Source organism: Lynx canadensis, chromosome D4 (assembly GCF_007474595.2).
Source record: "Lynx canadensis isolate LIC74 chromosome D4, mLynCan4.pri.v2, whole genome shotgun sequence".
NCBI classification, from domain to species: domain Eukaryota; kingdom Metazoa; phylum Chordata; class Mammalia; order Carnivora; family Felidae; genus Lynx; species Lynx canadensis.
This window is the reverse complement of record NC_044315.2, coordinates 88965675-88986619: the sequence shown is the minus strand read 5'-3', so window position 1 is coordinate 88986619 and position 20945 is coordinate 88965675. Positions and strand designations below refer to the sequence as shown.

Below are 20945 nucleotides of genomic sequence, written 5' to 3'. Positions count from 1 at the left end.
TCTTTCAGAATTTGAGGGAAAGTCCTGGAATGAGGGGATTCTGGTAAACTCCATAAAGCAGCCTTCTCTCCTGAGCAATAGGTAAGGGAGAGGATTTCACGAATTCACGGCTCAATGCCTGCTCAGGATGTTACCAAGATAACATTATTCCTGACACTCAAACACCAAATGGCTACCCAAACACGTCTGGCTAGGTATTATCTCTGGCATTGGTGAAAATAACTCACAGCTGGCAAACACCATCCTAACCACATAAGCAAGGAAACATTACTCATGTCAGGACAAAATGAGATCGTGCAATGCAATACACATCACCTATGTGGTATTACCACCCCAAATGTTGAATTGGAATCTCGTCCTATAGAAACAATCAGGTCCAAATTGAGGGCCAGCTCCCTAACTATTGGCCTGACCTCTTCACGAACATCAATGCTAAGAAAGAGGAACAGGACAAAGAAACGTGTGACACTAACACTAAAGAGAAAAAACTAAAACAGAATACAGAAAAAACTAAAACAGAAAATCTCCTTGAATGGAGAGAAAAAAGCCCTAAAGAACACTATTGGGACAACCACGGAAAGGTCAATGTGGGCTACCGATCAGATTATTGTTCAATTTCCTGAGTGTGCTAACGTACCAGGTACGCTTGTATTTGAGAGATACACGCTTAACGTGTTTAGGGGTGAAGGGCCTGCGAAGAACGAACTCTCCAACGTCTTAGGAAAAAAATACATGTTAAAAAATAAAGACACAAAGCAAACGGTGCAAAATGTTACCAAGCGTTGCCTTGGTGAAGGGCCCAGTTTTCATTACACAATTTATGCAACCTTTCTGCAGGATGAAAGAAAAAAAGGCCAGGCACGTCTGTTCATGGAGTTTTACCATGCACTTGGATTCAACTTGGTTATGGTAACTATCACCACTTACAACCTGCGCTCAGTAAACGTGCTTACAGTAGGGCTGGGTATGAAAACCCAAAGACAGTCATCAGGGGCGATAAGCTTCACAGTCACCACAGGCTTTTCCTCTTTCACGCTAACTCCACGAATTGTTCCGTAACTGCCCTTTGCGTCGGGCAGGCTGCACGGGAGGACAGATGCCACGCAACGAGACGACGCCTCTGAATCGCCAAGTACACTTGGCTCCGTGAGAAATGTCAGAGGGCCGAGGGTGGCAGCGTCGAGGCCACTGCAATCCTCCCCAGAGTACAGGCGTCACAGCACATTAGCGTGAGATACAGGAAGCAAGAAAAAATAATCCGGTCTGACTACGTGAGCTAGGATTCCTAACAAGTGAAACAGGCAAATGTAAGAATTCAGGGCTGATTTCCTTAAAATCATACCTGATGCCGAGGGAGAGACCGAGGACTTTGACGACACGGAGCTGGATGCCGAGAGGGGCGTGGGGTGGCTGAGAGGTCCGGAAGCAGCCGGCTTGGAGGCAGAGGGGAACGACAGCGTCGCAGGTGCAGCCTGGGAGCTGATGGCAGGGCTGGAGGGAGCCACGGCAGTGAACCTGAAACGGCGGTCCGACTGCATGAGGAGGGCCCCCACTGAGGCTCCTTCACACTGGTCCTGAGCAATGCTACCGAGGGACAACTTACCATCCCTATGCTTTTGCCTCTGTGAAACAGAAGTGTTCGGCTTTTTTTTTTTTTTTAATGTTTATTTATGTTTGAGAGACAGAGTATGAGCAGGGGAGGGACAGAGAGAGAGGGAGACACAGACTCTGAAGCAGGCTCCAGGCTCTGAGCTGTCAGCACAGAGCCCGACGCGGGGCTCGAACTCACAAACTGTGAGATCATGACGTGAGCGAAGTCGGACGCTTAACCAACTGAGCCACCCAGGCGCCCCAATATTTGGCTATTTCTTATAAAAGGGGATCGCTCCAAGGAACCAATGATCTTCTGTGTATTCAGGAGCAAACTACTCAATGAAAATAAGTAGTAGTTAACATGAAGGAGAAATGAAGTTTATCAGGACATGAAATACTGATCTTCTATTCCATCAAGCTAAGTAAAAAAAGAGAGGCTGGGACTCCACTATTAGGAGAGGCTGGTATTCTCCTTCTCCCAAGGAAATCACTGAGAACTTGCTTTGGGCGATCACCTCCTCTGGGGAGTGAAAAAGACAAAAGGAGATCACTGTCTTTCGGATGCTTACGGGAATGGAAAATTAAGCTTTACCCACAGGGCAAAGTCTGTCAACAATCTAAATGTCCAGCATCAGATGACCGGCCATATAATTCACGGTACAGTGACAAAATGGAATACCAGGCAACTGTTAGGGTGAGGTGGCTGTGTGGTGACTTGATATCAACAGTGACAATGGCAGCAGTGGTGGTCACAGCCAGCACCGCGTCCATGGCGACAAGAGGTAGCAGAGATGAGTGGGGGAGGGCTGGGAGCGTTACGAGGAACAAAGGATCACTTTCATCAAGGGGCTTTGCGTTCCAGTGGGGAGAACGCAGCCAGAGACAAAGTTAAATAACAGGATAGGAGTGAGCTGGGTGGGGGGGACGTACATGGAGAGGAAAGTGAAGGATCACGCTAAGGAGTTTGGACAGTCCTCGAAGAACAATGAGAAGCCCCCAGGGACTGTCACGCAGGAGAGTCACCTGATGTGTGTACAACTTCACAGCTTACTGTGGTGGCTGTCAGAAAGCCGTTCAGAGAGTGAAGGGCGGACACAGGGGCAAAGGGGTATAAGAGATTCATTCCCCGCACAGGGTGTATGTTCCTTATTGCCTCATTTTGTAAAATGAGGACTATCTCCTCCATTTTAAATCTGAAAAAAGCAAAAACGATCACTTAAATATAAACCTCTAATAACTTAAAAACAAGAAATTCTAAGAGACTCTTCTGGACTCCGTCCCCTGATTAAATGCAAACCTTTTACGTTGTTTGAATTTTTACCATTTGCAAGTATTACTTTGGAAGACAGGAAAAAAGAGGAAATCTATTCATTACTCCACTCACAGTGACTATTTCCAGTGACTAACACGTGATATTTCCACGCACGCTCCAGCAGAACCACTCTTTCTTCAAGCGCTACTTACTTCTCACTAAGGTTGACCTTGACTGCAGAGGCCGAGGGTGGGAAGGAGGGCTTCATTCCTATGTTTGGAGCAGACACACTTGGCATCGGTGTGCTTTCCAGGGTGGGCTTAAAACCCGATGATCCAAAGGAGAACGTGCTGGCGGATGGCACCATGGGAGAGGCCATAGGGGTGGACGCTACGGAGGCTTGAGAAGGAGGAGCAAAAGAGAAGGTAGATGTGCCAGAACCACTGGGATACGGAGGGGGCTCCCCTGTGGCAGAACCAGATGGCTTCAGGGACGAAGAACCAAAGGAGAACACAGTGGGGACTCCAACAGAAGGCAAAGAGAAGGTGGAAGGGGGAGTGGCCAGCGACGGAGGTGGACCAGAGACTGGGGCCGCAGGGGCTGGAGCGTCGAGCTTCTGCGGGGCTTGAGAGGAGGTTGGAGTAGTGGGGGTACTCCCTGCAGTGAACAAAATGGAGAAAAAGGAAGAGAGAAATTAGCACCAAAATAATGGAAGTCTACATGACAGGGCTCGTGGCAGAATGAAGTCGGAGACAACTGTCCTAGTTCAAGAGGAAAAAAAAAGAGAGAGAAAAGTGGGGTTGACAGACTTTCCGTAACAAATTTTCCACATGGGCAGATGAACAAAACTTTGAAGGGGGGGTGTCTGGGGGGCTCAGTCAGTTAAGAGTTAGACTCTTGATTTCAGCTCAGGTCATGATCTCAGTCATGAGACTGAGCCCCATGTTGGGCCCCACCCTGGGGGTGGAGCCTGCTTGGAATTCTTTCTCCCCCTCTTTCTAACCCCCCCCAAATAAACTTTAAAAAACCAGTAAATTAAAAAAAAACAAACAAAACAAAAACCCAACTTTGAAAGAAAAAGGAAACAAGGAAAGGCATTAGATTAACAGGACTTCATGGACACCCAGCTGAATCCCAGAGCGAGGGAAATGCATCTCTTAATGTTACAGTGAAAAACAAACTATTCTGCAGCATTTCATCAACAATTAGGAGAAAACTTTAAGTCAGACTTTCACTCCCACTTCATAATAGTCCCTAAAAGCAAGTCCAGATAAATTAAAGATATCTACATATGTAAACACACGCATATGTACATTTCAAAACCAAGGAGGCAAAAAGTCAGAAAAATTACTGAGAGCCTAACAACTTATAATTTAGAAATGACCAAACAAAAACAAAAACAACAACAAACAAAAAAAACCCACAAAGGAAAAGATTAGGATTTGACTGCCTAGGGGCACCTAAGTGTCTCAGTCGGTTAAGCATCCAACTCTTGATCTAGGCTCAACTCAGGTCATGATATCGTGGTCTATGGGTTCAAGCCCAGCACAGAGCCTGCCTGGGATTCTGTCTCTCTCTCTGCCCCACCCCTGCTTGCTCACTCTCTCTCTCTCCCTCTCTCTCTCCCTCTCTCTCACAAAATAAATGAGTAAACTTAAAAAAATATATATATATTTGACTGTCTAAAGACAGTTACATAACTAAAAGGTAACTAAACAAAAAATCTGTAGCAAACGACAATGTTTTATATTTTTTAAAAAGCTCATACAAATTGTGATAAAGAAATTTCAAGACTCTGATATAATCCAGGAACCTAATTCGCAAAATAGCACATGATTGATCAATCTGCCTAATCAAAGAAATGCAAATGTAAATGAGGCCTATTTTTGATTGTTCTCTAAATGATCAAAATTTAAATATGTACAATCCCCTATGTCTGGAAGGGTAAAATAAACCTGAAACCTTTATCTCTAGGTACCTAACTGAGCACAATCTTTTAGAAAACACTTTAGCATTATGTCTCAAAAATCATAAAAAATGGACTCAGTCATCCCACTTCTGAGAATAAAGCCTACAAAAATAACCTAAAATAGGAAAAAGACATTTAATGTCTTTTTACACAAATGGTAAAAGATGTCCAATGGAAGAGTAAGCAGTCACTCTTTTCAAAGAATCACAAAGATTAAGAATGTAGGAAGCACAATTTAAATTAAAAATCTACACACTAACGATGTACATGATATTTTACAACTACAAAGAAAGATGTTTATGAAAAAACACTAGAAGAGAAGACAGGTTTAAATCTTTTTCTGTTTTCCAAACTTTCTATAAAGTAACACACTAAACTGCCAAATTAAACAACTCGGTAAGTAAGAAAGCAGTATTTACTGCCCACACGTTTATATTAATGGGTCTTGATTCTTCCAAACTGAGATGGCAATTAATTTATCTTCACTACGTCAAAACGAAGACCCCAGGAAATTGTCACTTTAGCGGAAGCATAATGCAAACAAATTTATTCTGTTACTACTTCACACAACAAAGACGGAATTGGCAACTGCAAGCTTCTTTGAAGACACAAACGTATACGTTGTTCATCGCTTCCGTGCACGTTCAGTAGACCTACGTGAAAAGTACGTGCCAGACCCGAAAGACACCAGAGGCACTGTTCTCCCTGAAAACAGAACCGAGCACATGAAAACCCTCGTGCATTTCTGATCATTCAACCCAGCATCCGCGGAGCGGCAGAGTGGAAATGGACGGAACCGTTAATGCCTTCTGCACCCGCCACCTAGGCTTCAGCGACAGCTGCAGGCCACTCTCTCCCCCTTCGATGGCCCTCTTCCACTCATCTGGCTGTCCCCTCTGGACCAAGCGGGATGGAAGAGGGGGCTTTCTCTAGGAAAGGTGAACAGTAAAACTGGCCTCTGCTTGTGCTCGGGGGTTTAATGGGCTAGTAGCGAAGCCCTTCACAACTGAACTGTGCTCAGAAACAGACGTCACCCTGCAGGCTCCCAACTTCCCAGGGTGCACTGCCTGTCAACAGCCCGCACAGTAACTAAGTGTAGGTAGCCTGTGGTACTCATGAGCACTTCGGGCAAAACCCACTCAAGGGTGCCTGGGTACCTCAGTCTGTTAAGTGTCCGACCCTTGATTTTGACTCGGGTCATGACCCCCCACAGTTCATGAGTTCGAGCCCTGCATGGGGCTCTGTGCTGATAGTGCAGAGCCTGCTTGGGATTCTCTCTTTCTCTCTCGCTGCCCCTCCCTTGCTGGTACGTGCATGGGCGTTCTCTCTCTCTCAAGATAAATAGATAAGCTTAAAAAAAACCCAAAAAACACTCAAAGAGCACACACACTATAAACAATGAGGTCCCCTGCTATCATAGTCTATGTGTGGTGACCTGGTTTACTACTTGGGGACTCACTGTCAAGTGACAGGAGTCCAAGTGTCTTGAGTGGTTCTGTTTATGAACAACTCATTCTGCATCGGGAAGCAGCAAGAAAATACACTGTCCACCTTATCCACCCCGACTGGTCAACACGCTTTTTCTTAGATAGAGAATTGATCACACTATGCACTTCTTTAGCCAGAGAAGTCTTGAAAGTTATATATTCACAGAATTCAAAGAGAAGAGTGGTGAAATTCGACAATATGAAACACTCCCCCTTTAAAAAGTTTTACACTTCGTTCTCACAAGTGATACACTGTCGCTGTGAAAAAGCTGAAAATACATATTAGTGTTTATATACGTGCATTTACATACATGAAGAATATGCACCAAAATGCAGACTACGGCTATTGTTTGATGTCTGAGGGACTCTGTTCTTTTTTTTAATGTTTGTTTTTGAAAGACAGAGTGTGAGCGAGGAAGGGGCAGAGAGAGGAAGACATGGAATCCAAAGCAGACCCCAGGCTCTGAGCTATCAACACAGAGCCCGATGTGGGGCTGGAACTGGATGCTTAACCAACTGGGCCACCCAGGCACCCCCATGTCTGAGGAACTCTTTTTCTTTCTTTTTTTTTTTTTTAATGTTTATTATTTTTGAGAGAGACAGAGAGAGAGAGAGCAAGCAAGGAAGGGGCAGAGAGAGAGGGAGACACAGAATCAGAAGCAGGCTCCAGGCTCTGAACTGTCAGCGCAGAGCCCCATGCGGGGCTCGAACTCACAGACTGCGAGATCATGACCTGAGCTGTAGTTGGCCGCCCGACTGAGCCACCCAGGAGCCCCTGTCTGAGGAACTCTTAAGTGATTTTGTATTTTCAAATTTTTTGCCAATAAACGTATACTACTTAAGTAATATTTTCAAAGGGGGGGGGAACCTAAAGAAAATTAAATATGAACAAAAAGAAAACAAAATCCCATGTTCCCACCACCCAGATAAAAACCATTATTTAGATTTTAACATACACTTTTCTAGTATTTTCCCTAAATACGTACGTATATATGTTTTTTTCTCATAAGAAAGGAATCATAAAGCATATAGCACTTTTTCACAATATATTCCACTAGCTGTCAACAAATGCAACACCAGTAACAGTTATGTGACAGCGACTGCATGCACAATCACATATTTAATCCCTCGGACGAACGTCTTTAGGGTTGAGACCTATAACACAGGGCGCTATAACAGGATATTGTTGCTAAATGACCTGATGGGATCCATTGGGCTGAGCTTCCCTTTCACCAAAGTCAACGTCAGAGACTAAAGCTTGTGGGCAAGGGGAAGCAAGAATGCGCATGTGTTCAAGGAAAAGTCAGTCCCTGCCTCATGAAGACAGGACGAGCGGATGAACAGGACCACTACACATCCCCACACAGTTTTTACCCTTGGGAATAGTCCAGAACAAGCCCACGGTACTCCCCAACTTCCAGTGCAGGAAGAGGCACGCACCTGACGACTTAGGCTGTCGCTCTCCCTCTAATGAGAGCCGCTCTGGCGTCTTGATGAGGGACCTAACCCCAGGATTTTGATTGATCATATAAAATGGACAAAGCACACCATCTGTTGAAAGCAACATAAGAACCGGAGCAGGAGGGAGAGTCTTCTCGTCATCTGTTAAGAAAGAAAACAGAAGTGAAAAAAGAGCCAAGTTGAAGGGCCTGGGCGGGAAGGGAAAGACCGCCCCAAGCAAGAAGGGGTGAGCAGACTCATCCCAACAGTAAAGCTCAAGCCCCCGTGTTCCGCTTCATATCTGAACAGTCTCTCGGGCACCAACTCATTAAAGAGAGCTACTGTCATTATTGACCGCCCCTACCCTGCTGGACCCTGCAGGGCAGCCGCGACTGTCCCTAGGCTCCCGCGAGCTTTACAAGCGTGTCTCTGTGTTCACGATATTCCCCTGCCCGAGACCAGCATCTCTAGGAAGGGGCTGATCTGGCAGAGAAGTGACAGACCACAGACATTGGAAAACACACAGAAGGACGCAGAAAGGGGAGTCAAACTACTGTATGTTCATTCACAGTTGAGTCATAAGCATACGGTTTGTCAGTGAAGACTGGAAAAGAATCAAAGTAAATGAGCTAGTAAGACCAAGTAACCCGACTAGGGAAAGGAGAGGAACTCAGGTCTTCCACTGCCCTCGCACATTTCGCAGCACAGGAGCTCTGCCACGCTTCAGCTGGGGAAAAGACATACTCAGAGCACATACTCAGGCCCGATTTGGAAGCCAAGTGCTTGAAGTGTCCATTCTAATCTGTGTCTTCAAACCAAGCGCTGCTATGGTTTGAAGCGCGCGCGCGCGCGCGCACACACACACACACACACACACACACAGTCTGACTCGTCAAAGAGTGTCCGTCAAGTTAGGCTAGTGTCATCACCAAACACTCTGTATCATTCAAGCGGAAATGGGCTACCAGAAGTTAAAAGTGCCCTGCAGCGTAGATTCTGTCACGAACCCATAGAATGGGATTTAAATATCAACCGTGATCAGAAACTAAACTACATCAGACCACACTTACTGATGGTGATTTCCACTTGGTTAGTATAGTCTATGGCAACTCCCATGGGTAGTGAGTCATCACTCTTGTCTGTTACAGGCAGTTCAGCTCGACTAGAATCCTCCAGGAGCCAAGATTCCCAATTAACCTGGAAGAAAGAAACAGAAGGTGAAAATGCTGTGTTGGTAAGAGCTCTGCGTTGGTTCTCCTACCATTGTTCAAATAGAAGAGAAGGAAAAAAAAAACTCTCAGTTTCGATTTCTTTGTTGACTAGAGTTGGAAATCTGGGAAGATGGTCTAAAAGCCATGAACGTCCTAGCAAGTGAGGGGTTAATATTCCAAATCAACCTATCTGCCCCCGGTATACCAAGTCTCTGCCTCGGGAATAAATAACCGCTATCATGAACACTTTCCGAGGTACCGTCCAACCCAACTAGGTAGATTCCTAAATATGGTGGGTGAATCTCATACCTGCACCAACCAGTCAGCAGCTGCCCCTGGAAATGTGGGACCAGGACCAGGACCTCCAGTTGATGGCTACCGCGGTCTTCCGCAAGGCGGCTAATAAAGCTGGCCACATGCTCTATGCTTGCTCATCCATGGAGACAGAAGCACCCTTAGTTCCCGTCTTCCCAGATCGCGGCATCACTTCCTCACACTGGTCCCCCTTCCTGCCTTTGGGGTCCTTGAGAAACCACTACATCTTTCCCATAAACTGCCCTGTTGCTCCTGTCCGCCTGAGTGGGCTGTATTCCCGCCAACAAATGACTTCTGATTTTTAAAAATCACATTTGTCTAACTTTCAGTGTTGACCCAAACTGGGCAGCATGAATCAAAGGGGGATAATAATGCTCCATGAATAACAGAAAAGCAAAAAGCTGTTGAGGAAAGGGAACACAGTCGTACTCCATGACTTTGCAATGGTGAGAGGAACAGTTACATTCATAATAATGAAAACAAAATTGATGTCAACTTTGAAAAACAATCTACACACAAAATAAAGAAGACTTGGGGCGGCTGCGTGGCTCAGTCGGTCAAGCGTCCGACTCTTGGTTTTGGCTCGGATCGTGACCTCACAGTTTGCGAGTTTGAGCCTGGCATCAGGTTCTGCACTGACCGTGTGGAGCCTGCTTGGGATTCTCTCTCTTCCTCTTTCTGCCTCTCCCCCGCTCATGCTCTCCCTCTCTCTCTCAAGATAAACTTAAAAAATTTCAAAATAAAGAAGACTTGATAATCACTACGGAACAGAATGCAAACAATACCAATTTTGATTTTACAAAAGACGAGCCACAGAATGCCAAGAGCTGGAAGGCAGGAGTGGGGGAAGGTGTGCTGAACGCAAGGGTTGGGGAGAAGGTATTCCTCCCACAAAGCGCAAGGTCAGAGAACTTCACCGTGTATGGTGATGTCATGAGAAATGAAGGTAAAAAATGTTACTTATAGTTGCAGAGCCAGCCAACAGAAGAAACTACAATAGGACTGTAACCCTAGTAAGGGAAGGACAAAGATTTCAGGGCCTCAAGTGAGCTATATCCTCACCTGCCACAACAGCCAAGAAGGTCTAAAATTAATAATCACTATCTAGTGATACGGCAGGGTATTACTTAGGGATAAGGAGGTTAGCTTTTTTTTTTTTTTTTAATTTTTTTTTTCAACGTTTATTTATTTTTTGGGACAGAGAGAGACAGAGCATGAACGGGGGAGGGGCAGAGAGAGAGGGAGACACAGAATCGGAAACAGGCTCCAGGCTCTGAGCAGTCAGCACAGAGCCCGACGCGGGGCTCGAACTCACGGACCGCGAGATCGTGACCTGGCTGAAGTCGGACGCTTAACCGACTGCGCCACCCAGGCGCCCCAGGAGGTTAGCTTTTAAAAGAAAAACATGCTACAAGTTCGAAAAAAAAAAAAAAAAAGTCCTCTAAACAGGACTGGATAAGGACAGGGTAGGGCAGGGGTGACTTTTTTCATTTATAAACCCTTTTCTAGAATTTGATTTTTTAACCACGTACATAAACGGTCTTGATAAGAAACAAAAATATATTTAAAGGGTGTTGGGACATAAAATCGTGATATTAAGAAACTGTCACTGAAATCGATCAAAGACTTCAGAGGAGGCTGCTGCATTCAGCCTGTGACCCCCAAGTGGCCCACCCTAGACGCCACGAGAGCCACGCACTGGACCACCTGGCCATGTGGACAATGATGGGTAAATACTGACCGGTTGGCGAGAAATATGTATCTGTGTGTGGGGTGCACGAGACATTTTTCAACTCAAGGTTCAGGATGCCTGGGTGGCTCAGTCGGTTAAGCGTCCACCTCTTGATTTCGGCTCAGGTCATGATCTCGCAGTTCACGGGTTCAAGCCCTGTGCTGGGCTCTGCACTGACCGTGCAGAGCTTGCTTGGGATTCTCTCTCCCTCTCTCTGCCCCTCCCCTGCTCATGCGCTCTCTCTCTCTCAAAATAAATGAATCAAACTTAAAAAAAAAATTTTCTTTAAAATTCCAGGCACCAGTTTCAAGAAAACTTTTCTGTTTCAGCACATCTCCTCTGTGGTGACTCCGCGTAACCCACCACAGTTTCGGATGGCGTCACAACCACCTCAGCCCACCTCGTTCGTCTGCAAGGAGGACAAAGTGCAAGAAAGGAGGTGCGCACTTACTTGCACGGGCGCTTTTAGCTTTCTGGTGGTTTTTCAAAGTGAAACAACATATTTCTTTTTTTTTAATTTAATTTTTTAATGTTTATTAATTTTTGAGAGAGAAAGAGAGAGAGAGAAAAAGAGAGAAAGCGTGAGTGGGGGAGGGGCAGAGAGAGAGGGAGACACAGATTCCAAAGCAGGCTCCCGGCTCTGAGCCTTCTTCTGCCCAGAGCCCGACACGGGGCTCAAACTCCTGAATGGTGAGACCAGGACCTGAGCCGAAGTTGGACGTTCAAACGATTGAGCCTCCCAGGTGCCTCCCTTTTTAAAAACTTTTAAAAATGTATTTTTTTGAGACAGAACACAGCAAGGGAGGGGCAGAAAGAGAGGGAAACACGGACACACAGAATCTCAAGCGGGCTCCAGCCTCTAAGCCGTCAGCACAGAGCCCCACGCAGGGCTCGATGCGGGGCTCGAACCCAGGCCTCCCCCCACGCCACAAGATCGTAAGCTGAGCCGAAATTGGTAGAAATCGGAAGCTTACCGACTGAGCCACCTAGGCGGCCCCAAAGTGAAACAAAATATTCCCGATGAGTCACAATTTGGTATGATCTGCATGTTTCTCTCCATTAATCAAGGATGGGTTATAGCTGACTGAATGAAGGGGCAGGTTCAAGCAAGAGCGAAAAAATAAAGGTGATAAAACAAAACAAGGCAGAAAAACCTCCTACATCCAGGCGTGCTCCCGTTGACAGCAGACCTCATCGTATGTTTCCACAGATCAAGAGTGGACCCAGAAAGGACAGAAGGGCTTTGGCTGACAGTGGAGTCTGAAACCCACATGTGTCCATTGTGACATCTCAGCCACCTGGCCCGAGGCGCTCAGTCACATCAGCGAAGCGTCAGCTTTGCTGTCACCCAGGAACTCATTCAAAGGGACGTGGCTTCATCTAAACCTTCACCATAGTTTTAACTCCCTCCAGAGTCTTTCTCAGGAAAGTATCACGGAGAAGCGACAAGAGAGTGAAATTTACCTGATCTGTTTGTCGAGCAAGGATACTGACTTCTGTTGAAGCTGCGGATGCTGCCAGCACTAAATCCCTTGGAAGAATAAAAGCAGAAGGCCATTAAACTAAAACACAGCAACAGTTCTAACCCGACTTGAGCCTGAGGTAGCGTCCATAAGGACTTCCTCAAGACGTCAAGGAGGAAGGTGAGGTTTCCTACGTGGCTGAAGAGAGGGGAGAAGATTTTAGATACAAAGCTTAACTTCTTAGTTCACCGGATAAAGCCCTGGAGAGCCGGCCAACTGCCTGACCATTTCCGAGAGACATGACAAAATCACGTCGGAATTTCCAATAAATCTATCGCCCTGTGAACAGAATAATCCGGAACAGAAATTCCGGACAGAAGCTTTGCTTCAAGCTGTCTACCTTTCAAGAGGAAGCCCTTTGCTCTGAGGGAAATTTTTAATATGTTCCTTACATATCAGTATCATTGTCAAGTCATCACCGGGGTTATTGAGAAAACGGGATTTTTAGGATCAGTGAGTATTCGATGGAGATAATTCAAGATTGGGGAAACAGGAGTCAGAGAGACATTATCCAGCATCAGAGGAAAATATGTGTGGGGCACCTCGACTCTCCATTCTCCTTTCCTACAGAAAAGAGTTTCAACGTTGGAACCAAGTGGTTCAGGTGGGACCCGACAGAGAGAGGAGGAACCCTTCTCGGGCTCTCGGCTCACCATTCTTCAATGTAACTGAGGTAGTAATGGTGTTTCCTCTCCGTGCAGCTACCATAGCAGGGCTCCATAAAGTTCACAAATATCTCTGGGTGCTTTTCTTCTTTTTTCTACCAGAAACAAAAGGAGGAAAAAAAAAATGCCATGTGCACTTTTTCTTTCATTCTACACAGTTAAGGATCGCAAAAAACAAAACCATTTAAGTTTTATGAAAAAATTCACCCAAAAATCTATGTCCAAGTCCACAGGCACGATATAAAGGCAGAGTGGAGTAGTTCAAGGCACGGGAATGGTGGCCACTGAACAGAACTGTATATACGCTGTTCTGTCACTTTCTGGTTGTGGGCCAGGCACGGACAGATCCCACAGCCTCTCTGATACCGTTTTCTTATGCACGTAGTGGGCCTGTGGAACTCACTTCACTGCCATCAAAGGCGGTTTTAAGTGTGAAACAAAACGACACATATAAAGCTTCTAGCCCAGGACATGGAACCCAAGAATCAATAAATGCCAAAGCTGATATTCTCCCTGGGAATAGAACATCTTAACGGGCTCTTCAAATAAGCACTTCATCTGGGGCAACTGGGAGTCACGCTGGTGGCAGGAATGGAAACTGCTGTAGCTTTTCTAGAAGATCCTTTGGCAATGTTTTCAAAACCTTAGCAACAAGAGCATACATCACTGAACCAAATTCACTTCCAGGTATTTATCCTACAAGATAAACACAATCACATAAAATGTACACCAAAGGACGTATCGTGGTATTCCTTAAAACAAGAAAACTGAAAACCACCTGAGGATCCAGGAGTGGAAGAAGAGCTAAATAAATCATCTGTCCAAAAAGCCAAATATAGATGGTATTCAAGGACTTCAAAAGATGCTTACGATTTACCACTAAAACAAGGCTGCGAAACAACTAATGCGACTCCCACTTCTGTTATATTTAGACATTTATTTATGTAGTTTTAAATGTTTTTATGGACTTTGAAAACCAGTACTGATTGGGAAGTATATGCGCTGCCTCATTTGTCTTTTTTTAAATGTCCTCGCAACGTAGTCACATTTTGTAGATCTTGTTATTAATGTTCTTCCCGGTTTTCAAAATGACTCACTCCCTGAGGTCATTCCATTCTCGCTCAAAGGGCTCCTCCTCAGAGGCCTTCCTCGCGCACCCAGTCTGAACTGCAGCCCTGTCATTATCCGCCCGAACCCTTCGCTGTTCCCTCCTTCACCCTTATCATTCCCTGACCTGCACTTCTTTACTGACTATGACTAGCACACTCGTTAGAAATAGAAGACCCTTGGGGCGCTTGGGCGGCTCAGTCGGTTGGGCGTCCGACTTCAGCTCAGGTCACGATCTCGCGGTCCGTGAGTTCGAGCCCCGCGTCGGGCTCTGGGCTGATGGCTCAGAGCCTGGAGCCTGCTTCCGATTCTGTGTCTCCCTCTCTCTGCCCCTCCCCCATTCATGCTCTGTCTCTCTCTGTCTCAAAAATAAACAAACATTAAAAAAAAAAATTAAAAAAAAAAAGAAATGTAAGACCCACAAAAGAAAGGACTCTACCTCAGTCACCACGGTATTCTCAGCTTTAAAGCAGTGCCTAACGCCCTGCAGGCATCTGATAAACATCTGGTTAAGTATAAACAAGTGGAAGAATTTTAAAAATCACGGTATTTTCTTGCTTTTCTAAAATATCTTTATCGGCTGCTCCTGAAGCCAAGACCACACTTATGTTAGCTAACTTGACAATCAATCAATCAATCAAATACCTTTATCAGGTTAACATCTACCAGGACTCATAGTTTACAATGTAAGCAAAAGCAAGCTTTATGATTTTCTTCACTTTAGGACTAAACGGTAGATTATGCTGTAAGAAGACACCATCATTTTGGCCCCCACGGCCCATGGTGCCAAGTTTTATGCCTGAAGTCGTACCACCGTTGCCAGCAAAAGGAAGCTGGAGCCCAAGCCTTAACCTTTACTAGAAGACCTCTGTGGCTCTCAAAGAACAAAGATGTCCCTTTCACAAACGTACCGGGAGGAGAGCCATCACCACATCTGGAGAAGTTTCCAGGGTCCCATCTGCAGCAGCATAGACGATTGTGAAGACGTAAGTACCGATCCACAGCACATCCAGAACTGAAATACACACACTCTGATAAAGCATCTCACTTTGGGAATAGCTCCTGCGTGTTAAAAAATTAACAGCCCATGGATAAAAAAGTCAGAGTACTATAGTTTTGACAAAGGTCCGGATTTTACTGACTAAATATAATTCACAGATACAAAGATTCAGGAAGCCCAAATCCATCCCAAAGTGGGATTTTTTTTTTCCTGGTGGATTATAATCAGGGCAAATTTTGAAAGAATCCTAGTAACAAGTCAGGATCCATTTACTATCATGTACCATGAGACACGGGTGTCTACCAGAGGACTGCTGTTGTGCTGACTTAACTGGCCAACGGTGATAATGAGAGTATTCATGCAGGAGGCACTAACACCTCCCTGGGCGGGTGTGTAGATACATCACATGATCTGACATTTCTGTAATAGTGTCACCTCGTGACAGGCTGGCCCCGTAAGAAAAGCAGATGGGTTACCTCTGACAGGATGATCTGACTCATAAAACGGAGGACAAGGAATGACTTTTTTCTCCTGCAAAGTCTGAAAGAGATTTTGGCGGGGGGGGGGGGGGGGGAAGAGTGTCAAATGAAACACACATGAGCCGCTGAAACTCCGTCAAATCCAGCATGTTCCCCAGAAACCACTATGTTTCATGTTCCCAGCCAGGAGACAGCACAGGGAAGAGTGAATGCCTACATCCAGCACCCCAACCTACAGAAATCTCTCAAGAATGCGTGCAGGCGCAGGGGGAGGATGCGCAAGGCAACACCATTTATGGCAGCAAAGCCACCCACGCTGACAGACAGCCAGCAATAGCGGGACAGGGGAGTAAATTACGGCGCGTCCACAGAGCGGACTACTATCCAGCCGTTCCGAAGAATGAAGTGGCTCCACGGACCATGAGTTAGAAAAAGGATTCTGAAAATGATTACATTGAAAACAAAAAAGGCAAAGAGCAAGCCCATAAAATTAAGCCAATCCTATTATCCTTTTACAAGCTAACGCCCTGAAAGAATATATACCAAATTTCAGATAACAACTTTCTGCAATAACCTAAGAAGTAAACCCTCAACCTCAAACTCAGACATCCACTGCTATCACACCCCATAGAGAAGGGATCTCAAGGAGGAATTCACAGCAACACAGGTCTCAGCACTGCCTACGAACGCCTCCTTGCCATCCACGCTCGACCCAAAATATATGGATTCTTTGCCAATTATACTGCAGAGTATCTGTGAATATTGTCCCAGGAAGACCACAGGGAGGGGGTGACAGAGTGACAGGAGCATCCATTCTCTAGTTTCTATAATTAGAGAAACTGAACCTTTAAGAGGGACTCAGCTAGCTGACAAATAATGCTTCCACTGTTTTGATGGAACATACTTATAGAATGTACTGGGAATGTAAAGCCGGGGAACACTGTGTAGCGTTATCATCAGTGTGTACAACAGATGGATAATGCATCTACACGCAGACTATTTGTAAAAGCATCCAGAAAAGTCTGGAGGCTACCGCTAAAGAAAACAGAGTATGCCTCTGGAAAGACTATGGGACAGACAGGAAGAGTTCCCCTCTTTCCTGCTTGCTTGTGTACTGATGAATTTGTCGTAATGAGCATGAATGACATTTTGACAAAGAAATGCCAACGAGACCCCAAACTACCCACCAAAGGTGGGTAACTTACGAACAGTTCTGAAGTACAACTTACGGGAAGATACTGGACCACGGTTCCATCTTGTTTTCCCACAGCCAGCTGCTTCCCTTTGGGGCTCCAGCACACTGAGCAAAGAAGAAAATGCGGTCAACTAAGAACTGAAGAAAATGGAGCAAACCAATGAGATCTGTCCTGAAACAGCCATTTAATCACCACTTTCCATTCCCTGGTCAGCCCCCAGAAGACTCTAGGATCATCTTTATTCAACAAAGTTAAAAAAAACAAAAACAAAAACAAAAAACTGGGTCCCTTGGGTGGCTCAGTTGGTTAAGGGTCCGACTTCAGCTCAGGTCATGATCTCACGGTTCATTGGTTTGAACCCCGAGTCGGGCTCTGTGCTGACAGCTTAGAGCTGGGAGCCTGGAGCCTGCTTCAGATTCTATGTCTCTCTCTGCCCTTCCCCTGCTCGTCTTCTCTGTCTCTCAAAAATAAACATTAAAAAAATTTTTTTAAAGATCATTCTGATGATACAAGGCAATTATGATTTACCACTGGGCCATTAAGTCGACTGTTCCAAATGTTTTGCCAATGGAGTATTGTCCAGAAAGCTGGAAGGTACAGAAAACTCTGTAGTCTTTAGATAAGGAGAATAGAAAAAGTTTTCAAGTATCGAGAAATCATTCTCTTACTCCTGTTTGACACTGGTAATACTCTGCCCCTGAAGGTACAAAATGGCTTTCAGTGTACCATCCACTACCCTTTAGGATCCAGAAACAATCATTCTCAAAAACAGTTCGAGGGCACCTGAGTGGCTCAGTTTGTTGTGCATCCGACCTCCACTCAGGTCATGATCTCGCGGTTCATGCGTTCGAGCCCCACATTGGGCTCTGGGCGGACAGGTCATGATCTTGAGGTTCGTGAATTCGAGCCCCACGTTGGGCTCTGTGCGGACAGTTCAGTGCCTGGAGCCTGCTTCAGATTCTGTGTCTCCCTCTCTCTGCCCCTCCCCCGCTTGCGCGTGTGCACGCACGCGTGCTCTCTCACTCTCTCTCAAAAATAAACATTAAACAAAAAATTAAAAACACAGTTCTAAACTAGCCGTACCAAAATATTTCTTTCTCCAGAACGCCTACACACATTCAAGTTAAATCCTGTCTGCTGTTTGGCTTTAAGAACGTGAACTATGGAAATAAAGAATACTCTCCAGTTCCACCAAATAACAACAGACACAACAAAAAGCCCCATTTGCTTTTATTTCCAGAAATTAATTTTTAAATAGATTACCATTATTGTATGTTACGGAGTGAAAGCCTTTATTACCCACCAGATGTTACTGCCACCGTGGAAGGGAGAGTCGCACACACTTTCACTGTTTCTGTGATTTGTAGGACAGCAATGCTGCCATCGGCCAGACAAACTGCCATCATGGAGGCAACAGTGGGGTTCCACTTCATATCGATCACCATGCCTCCTGCGTCTTTCAAAAGCTTATGATAGGCAAATGGGCGTTTTTGCTGTTTAGCCTTTTAAAACAGATGCCCAGGAGCAAAAATAAATTGATAAATTAATAAACACATAGACATTTAATAGTCGAAGAAACTTACTGAATATGCAAGTTTTTTCTCAAATTACAGTTTATTTTCCCCCACGACTGTGACAAAAACAAATTAGCTCTACGCAACAATCTATTTGTTACAGACAATTTCAACACAACTTTGAAAATGGCAGTCACTTATCCTAGCACACTGGAAGAACTTCCAGCAGGGGAATACACAAATGCAAAATAATCAGTAAAGGGAAAACACTAGATTAAAATCTTGGCTCTGCTTCTTAATGGTGTTGGACCCTTGCACGTTTAAATTCTTTGGGACTATTCCTCCACCTATAAAATGAAGACAACAGCATCTACTTTGTGAGGCCACGGTACTTAGGAACGAGGACAAGGCCTATAAAGCACCAGTACAGGGCCTGGCACATAGTCAGTGTAAATACTCAAATTATTGACAATATTATTCCCAAACTGCTAGAAGTGGAAGAACACTGCCAGAGGAGGCCGGAGACCGGGATATGGGAACTTCTGACATTACTATGAACTCTACAGCCTTGGGGCAGGTCACCTAAAGCTCCCTGGGCGTGGGCTCTCTCATTTGTAAGTGAGAAAAAAAACACCTTGGGGCGGGTATTAGGGAAGAATTTCTTGAAGTCCTTTCTATCTCAAAGGTCTAAGATCCCACAGTTAATGCCTTTTTTTAAACCCCTACTTTAATCTAGAAAAAAAGACTCCCAGAGTCAACCAAGAATTTCCAGGTTATGACTCAATACCACACAAATTTTTTAGGTCCCACGCTGATGCTACACTTTGCCAGGAGCTTACCTCATTTGAAAATGTGCGAACATCAAAGAAAGCGATAATGGAACCATATTCACTGGACATCATGCACACGGAGAGTGTGAGGTTATCACAGCTCAGGGCCAAGTGATGTATCGGGAATTTCATAGGAACCAGTAAGCTTTGAACTTTATCAACTAAGAAAAGATTAAAAAAAAAAAAAAAAAAAGACAAAGCAGAAGCAGAAGCTGTAACCCCTTTACCAGGTCTACGGTCTATGTGAAACCATTTTTACATCTACATAAACATACAAGCACACTTTGAAGCCTAGCCATGCAGAACGAGCAGAAAGGCTTCCTGCCTAGAACTTCTCCTTGGGGGTCAACCTGAAGATTCACAGCCACTTTAATTTTAATACTAGAATGATTTCTTGGGAAAGAGACTCCTTCACTACACCCCTCTCTCTCCTAGGCAACAAACAATAAATAACTTACCTATCTTGTTGGGATCATCACCAGGTTTATTTTGAATAAGAAGATTTTTGGTAGGAAAAATCTGCAACCCACTGGCTCCACCAGCAAAGACCAGGCCATACTTGTTGGACACGGCTAGCAGACTCGCGCGTTCCTTGGGCAACTCCTCAGGGGAGTCAAAGATTCTCACCTTCTTCAGGGCTCTAAACTGAAAATCCTGTTGTCAAGGATGAGACCAAGATCAATTCAGGGAAAAGATCTTCCATGATATTCCAACAGCCCTAATCCTAGTACAACCCAGAGGTTTGTGGTGCCCGGCAGAGGACCTAGTAACGTTTACTGAATTAAACATAATTTTAAAAATTCTTTCACGAAGCCTTCCTTAACTAATCCAATTCACACTGGTATTTTCCTTTTCTGAACTCCTAGTTTACTGTCCTAACCACAGGTGCTGTACTTGATCATTCATAATCTTGTCCTACTTGATGGTAAGTATTGCCTCATGACCCAGAGGAGTCCTCAGTAACTGCTGTGAAATATCGAAGGCATCACCCAACTACGCCGTTAGCCTGGACTGCCAGTGCGGTGCTTGACAAACATGTACGTGGACGTGATGACCACAGAATGACGGCCAGATCCCAGGAGCCGTCTTACCTGCATCAGATACTAAACAAAACACCACGGAAAAGGATGGGTATGGTCAATCTCTTAATAGTCAAGACCTATAAACCTACCTAGGTGTTATGAGGACATCCAAACACAAGTCCAAAGCCCTTAAGGCAGGCTGTAAGGCCAGGCATGGCTTGACCCGTCTGCCTCTACAGCCTCACCTCACAACGCTCTGCTTCACTCCCACAAGTGCCCCATTGATTGTGCAACATCCTGGGCCACCTCCATCCACCACCGATTCCGTTTCCATTTCCGTCCATTTGCACGCTCCTTAGCACTCCGGGGCCTGGGAGCCTGCCCCAACCTCCTGACTGCCTGTCTCACCCAGCCTTCCGCGAACTGATCTACATGCCTTCGAAGACGATTTTCAGTGGGTATCACCTCTCGGTGAGAATTGCATAGGTTTACCAATCACTATGTTCAGTTGTACCAGATGTGTTGATTTTTTTTCTTGAATTCCAGATTGATCTTTACGTCAAGGTTTTGGTAAAAAGGAGGCGAACCCCCTTTTGCTTATGTTCCGAAA

At 45.2% G+C, this 20945-nt stretch overlaps 1 protein-coding gene across 9 annotated transcripts in view; it reads right to left on the bottom strand.

The window, feature by feature from the left end:
- The window catches only part of NUP214 (nucleoporin 214), a 95219-nt gene that overhangs the window by 72917 nt on the left and 1357 nt on the right, over positions 1 to 20945 (bottom strand). For all 9 annotated transcript variants that reach the window (XM_030294494.1, XM_030294495.1, XM_030294498.1 and 6 more), the window contains exons 2-13: positions 19772 to 19967; positions 19323 to 19474; positions 18273 to 18471; positions 17003 to 17073; positions 15771 to 15834; positions 15206 to 15309; positions 13176 to 13282; positions 12464 to 12530; positions 8812 to 8938; positions 7742 to 7903; positions 3058 to 3502; positions 1343 to 1515 (exon numbers count right to left, since the gene is read on the bottom strand). In XM_030294494.1, the coding sequence (XP_030150354.1) occupies positions 1343 to 1515; positions 3058 to 3502; positions 7742 to 7903; positions 8812 to 8938; positions 12464 to 12530; positions 13176 to 13282; positions 15206 to 15309; positions 15771 to 15834; positions 17003 to 17073; positions 18273 to 18471; positions 19323 to 19474; positions 19772 to 19967 (1867 nt within the window). The remainder of the gene's footprint in view (positions 1 to 1342; positions 1516 to 3057; positions 3503 to 7741; positions 7904 to 8811; positions 8939 to 12463; positions 12531 to 13175; positions 13283 to 15205; positions 15310 to 15770; positions 15835 to 17002; positions 17074 to 18272; positions 18472 to 19322; positions 19475 to 19771; positions 19968 to 20945) is intronic.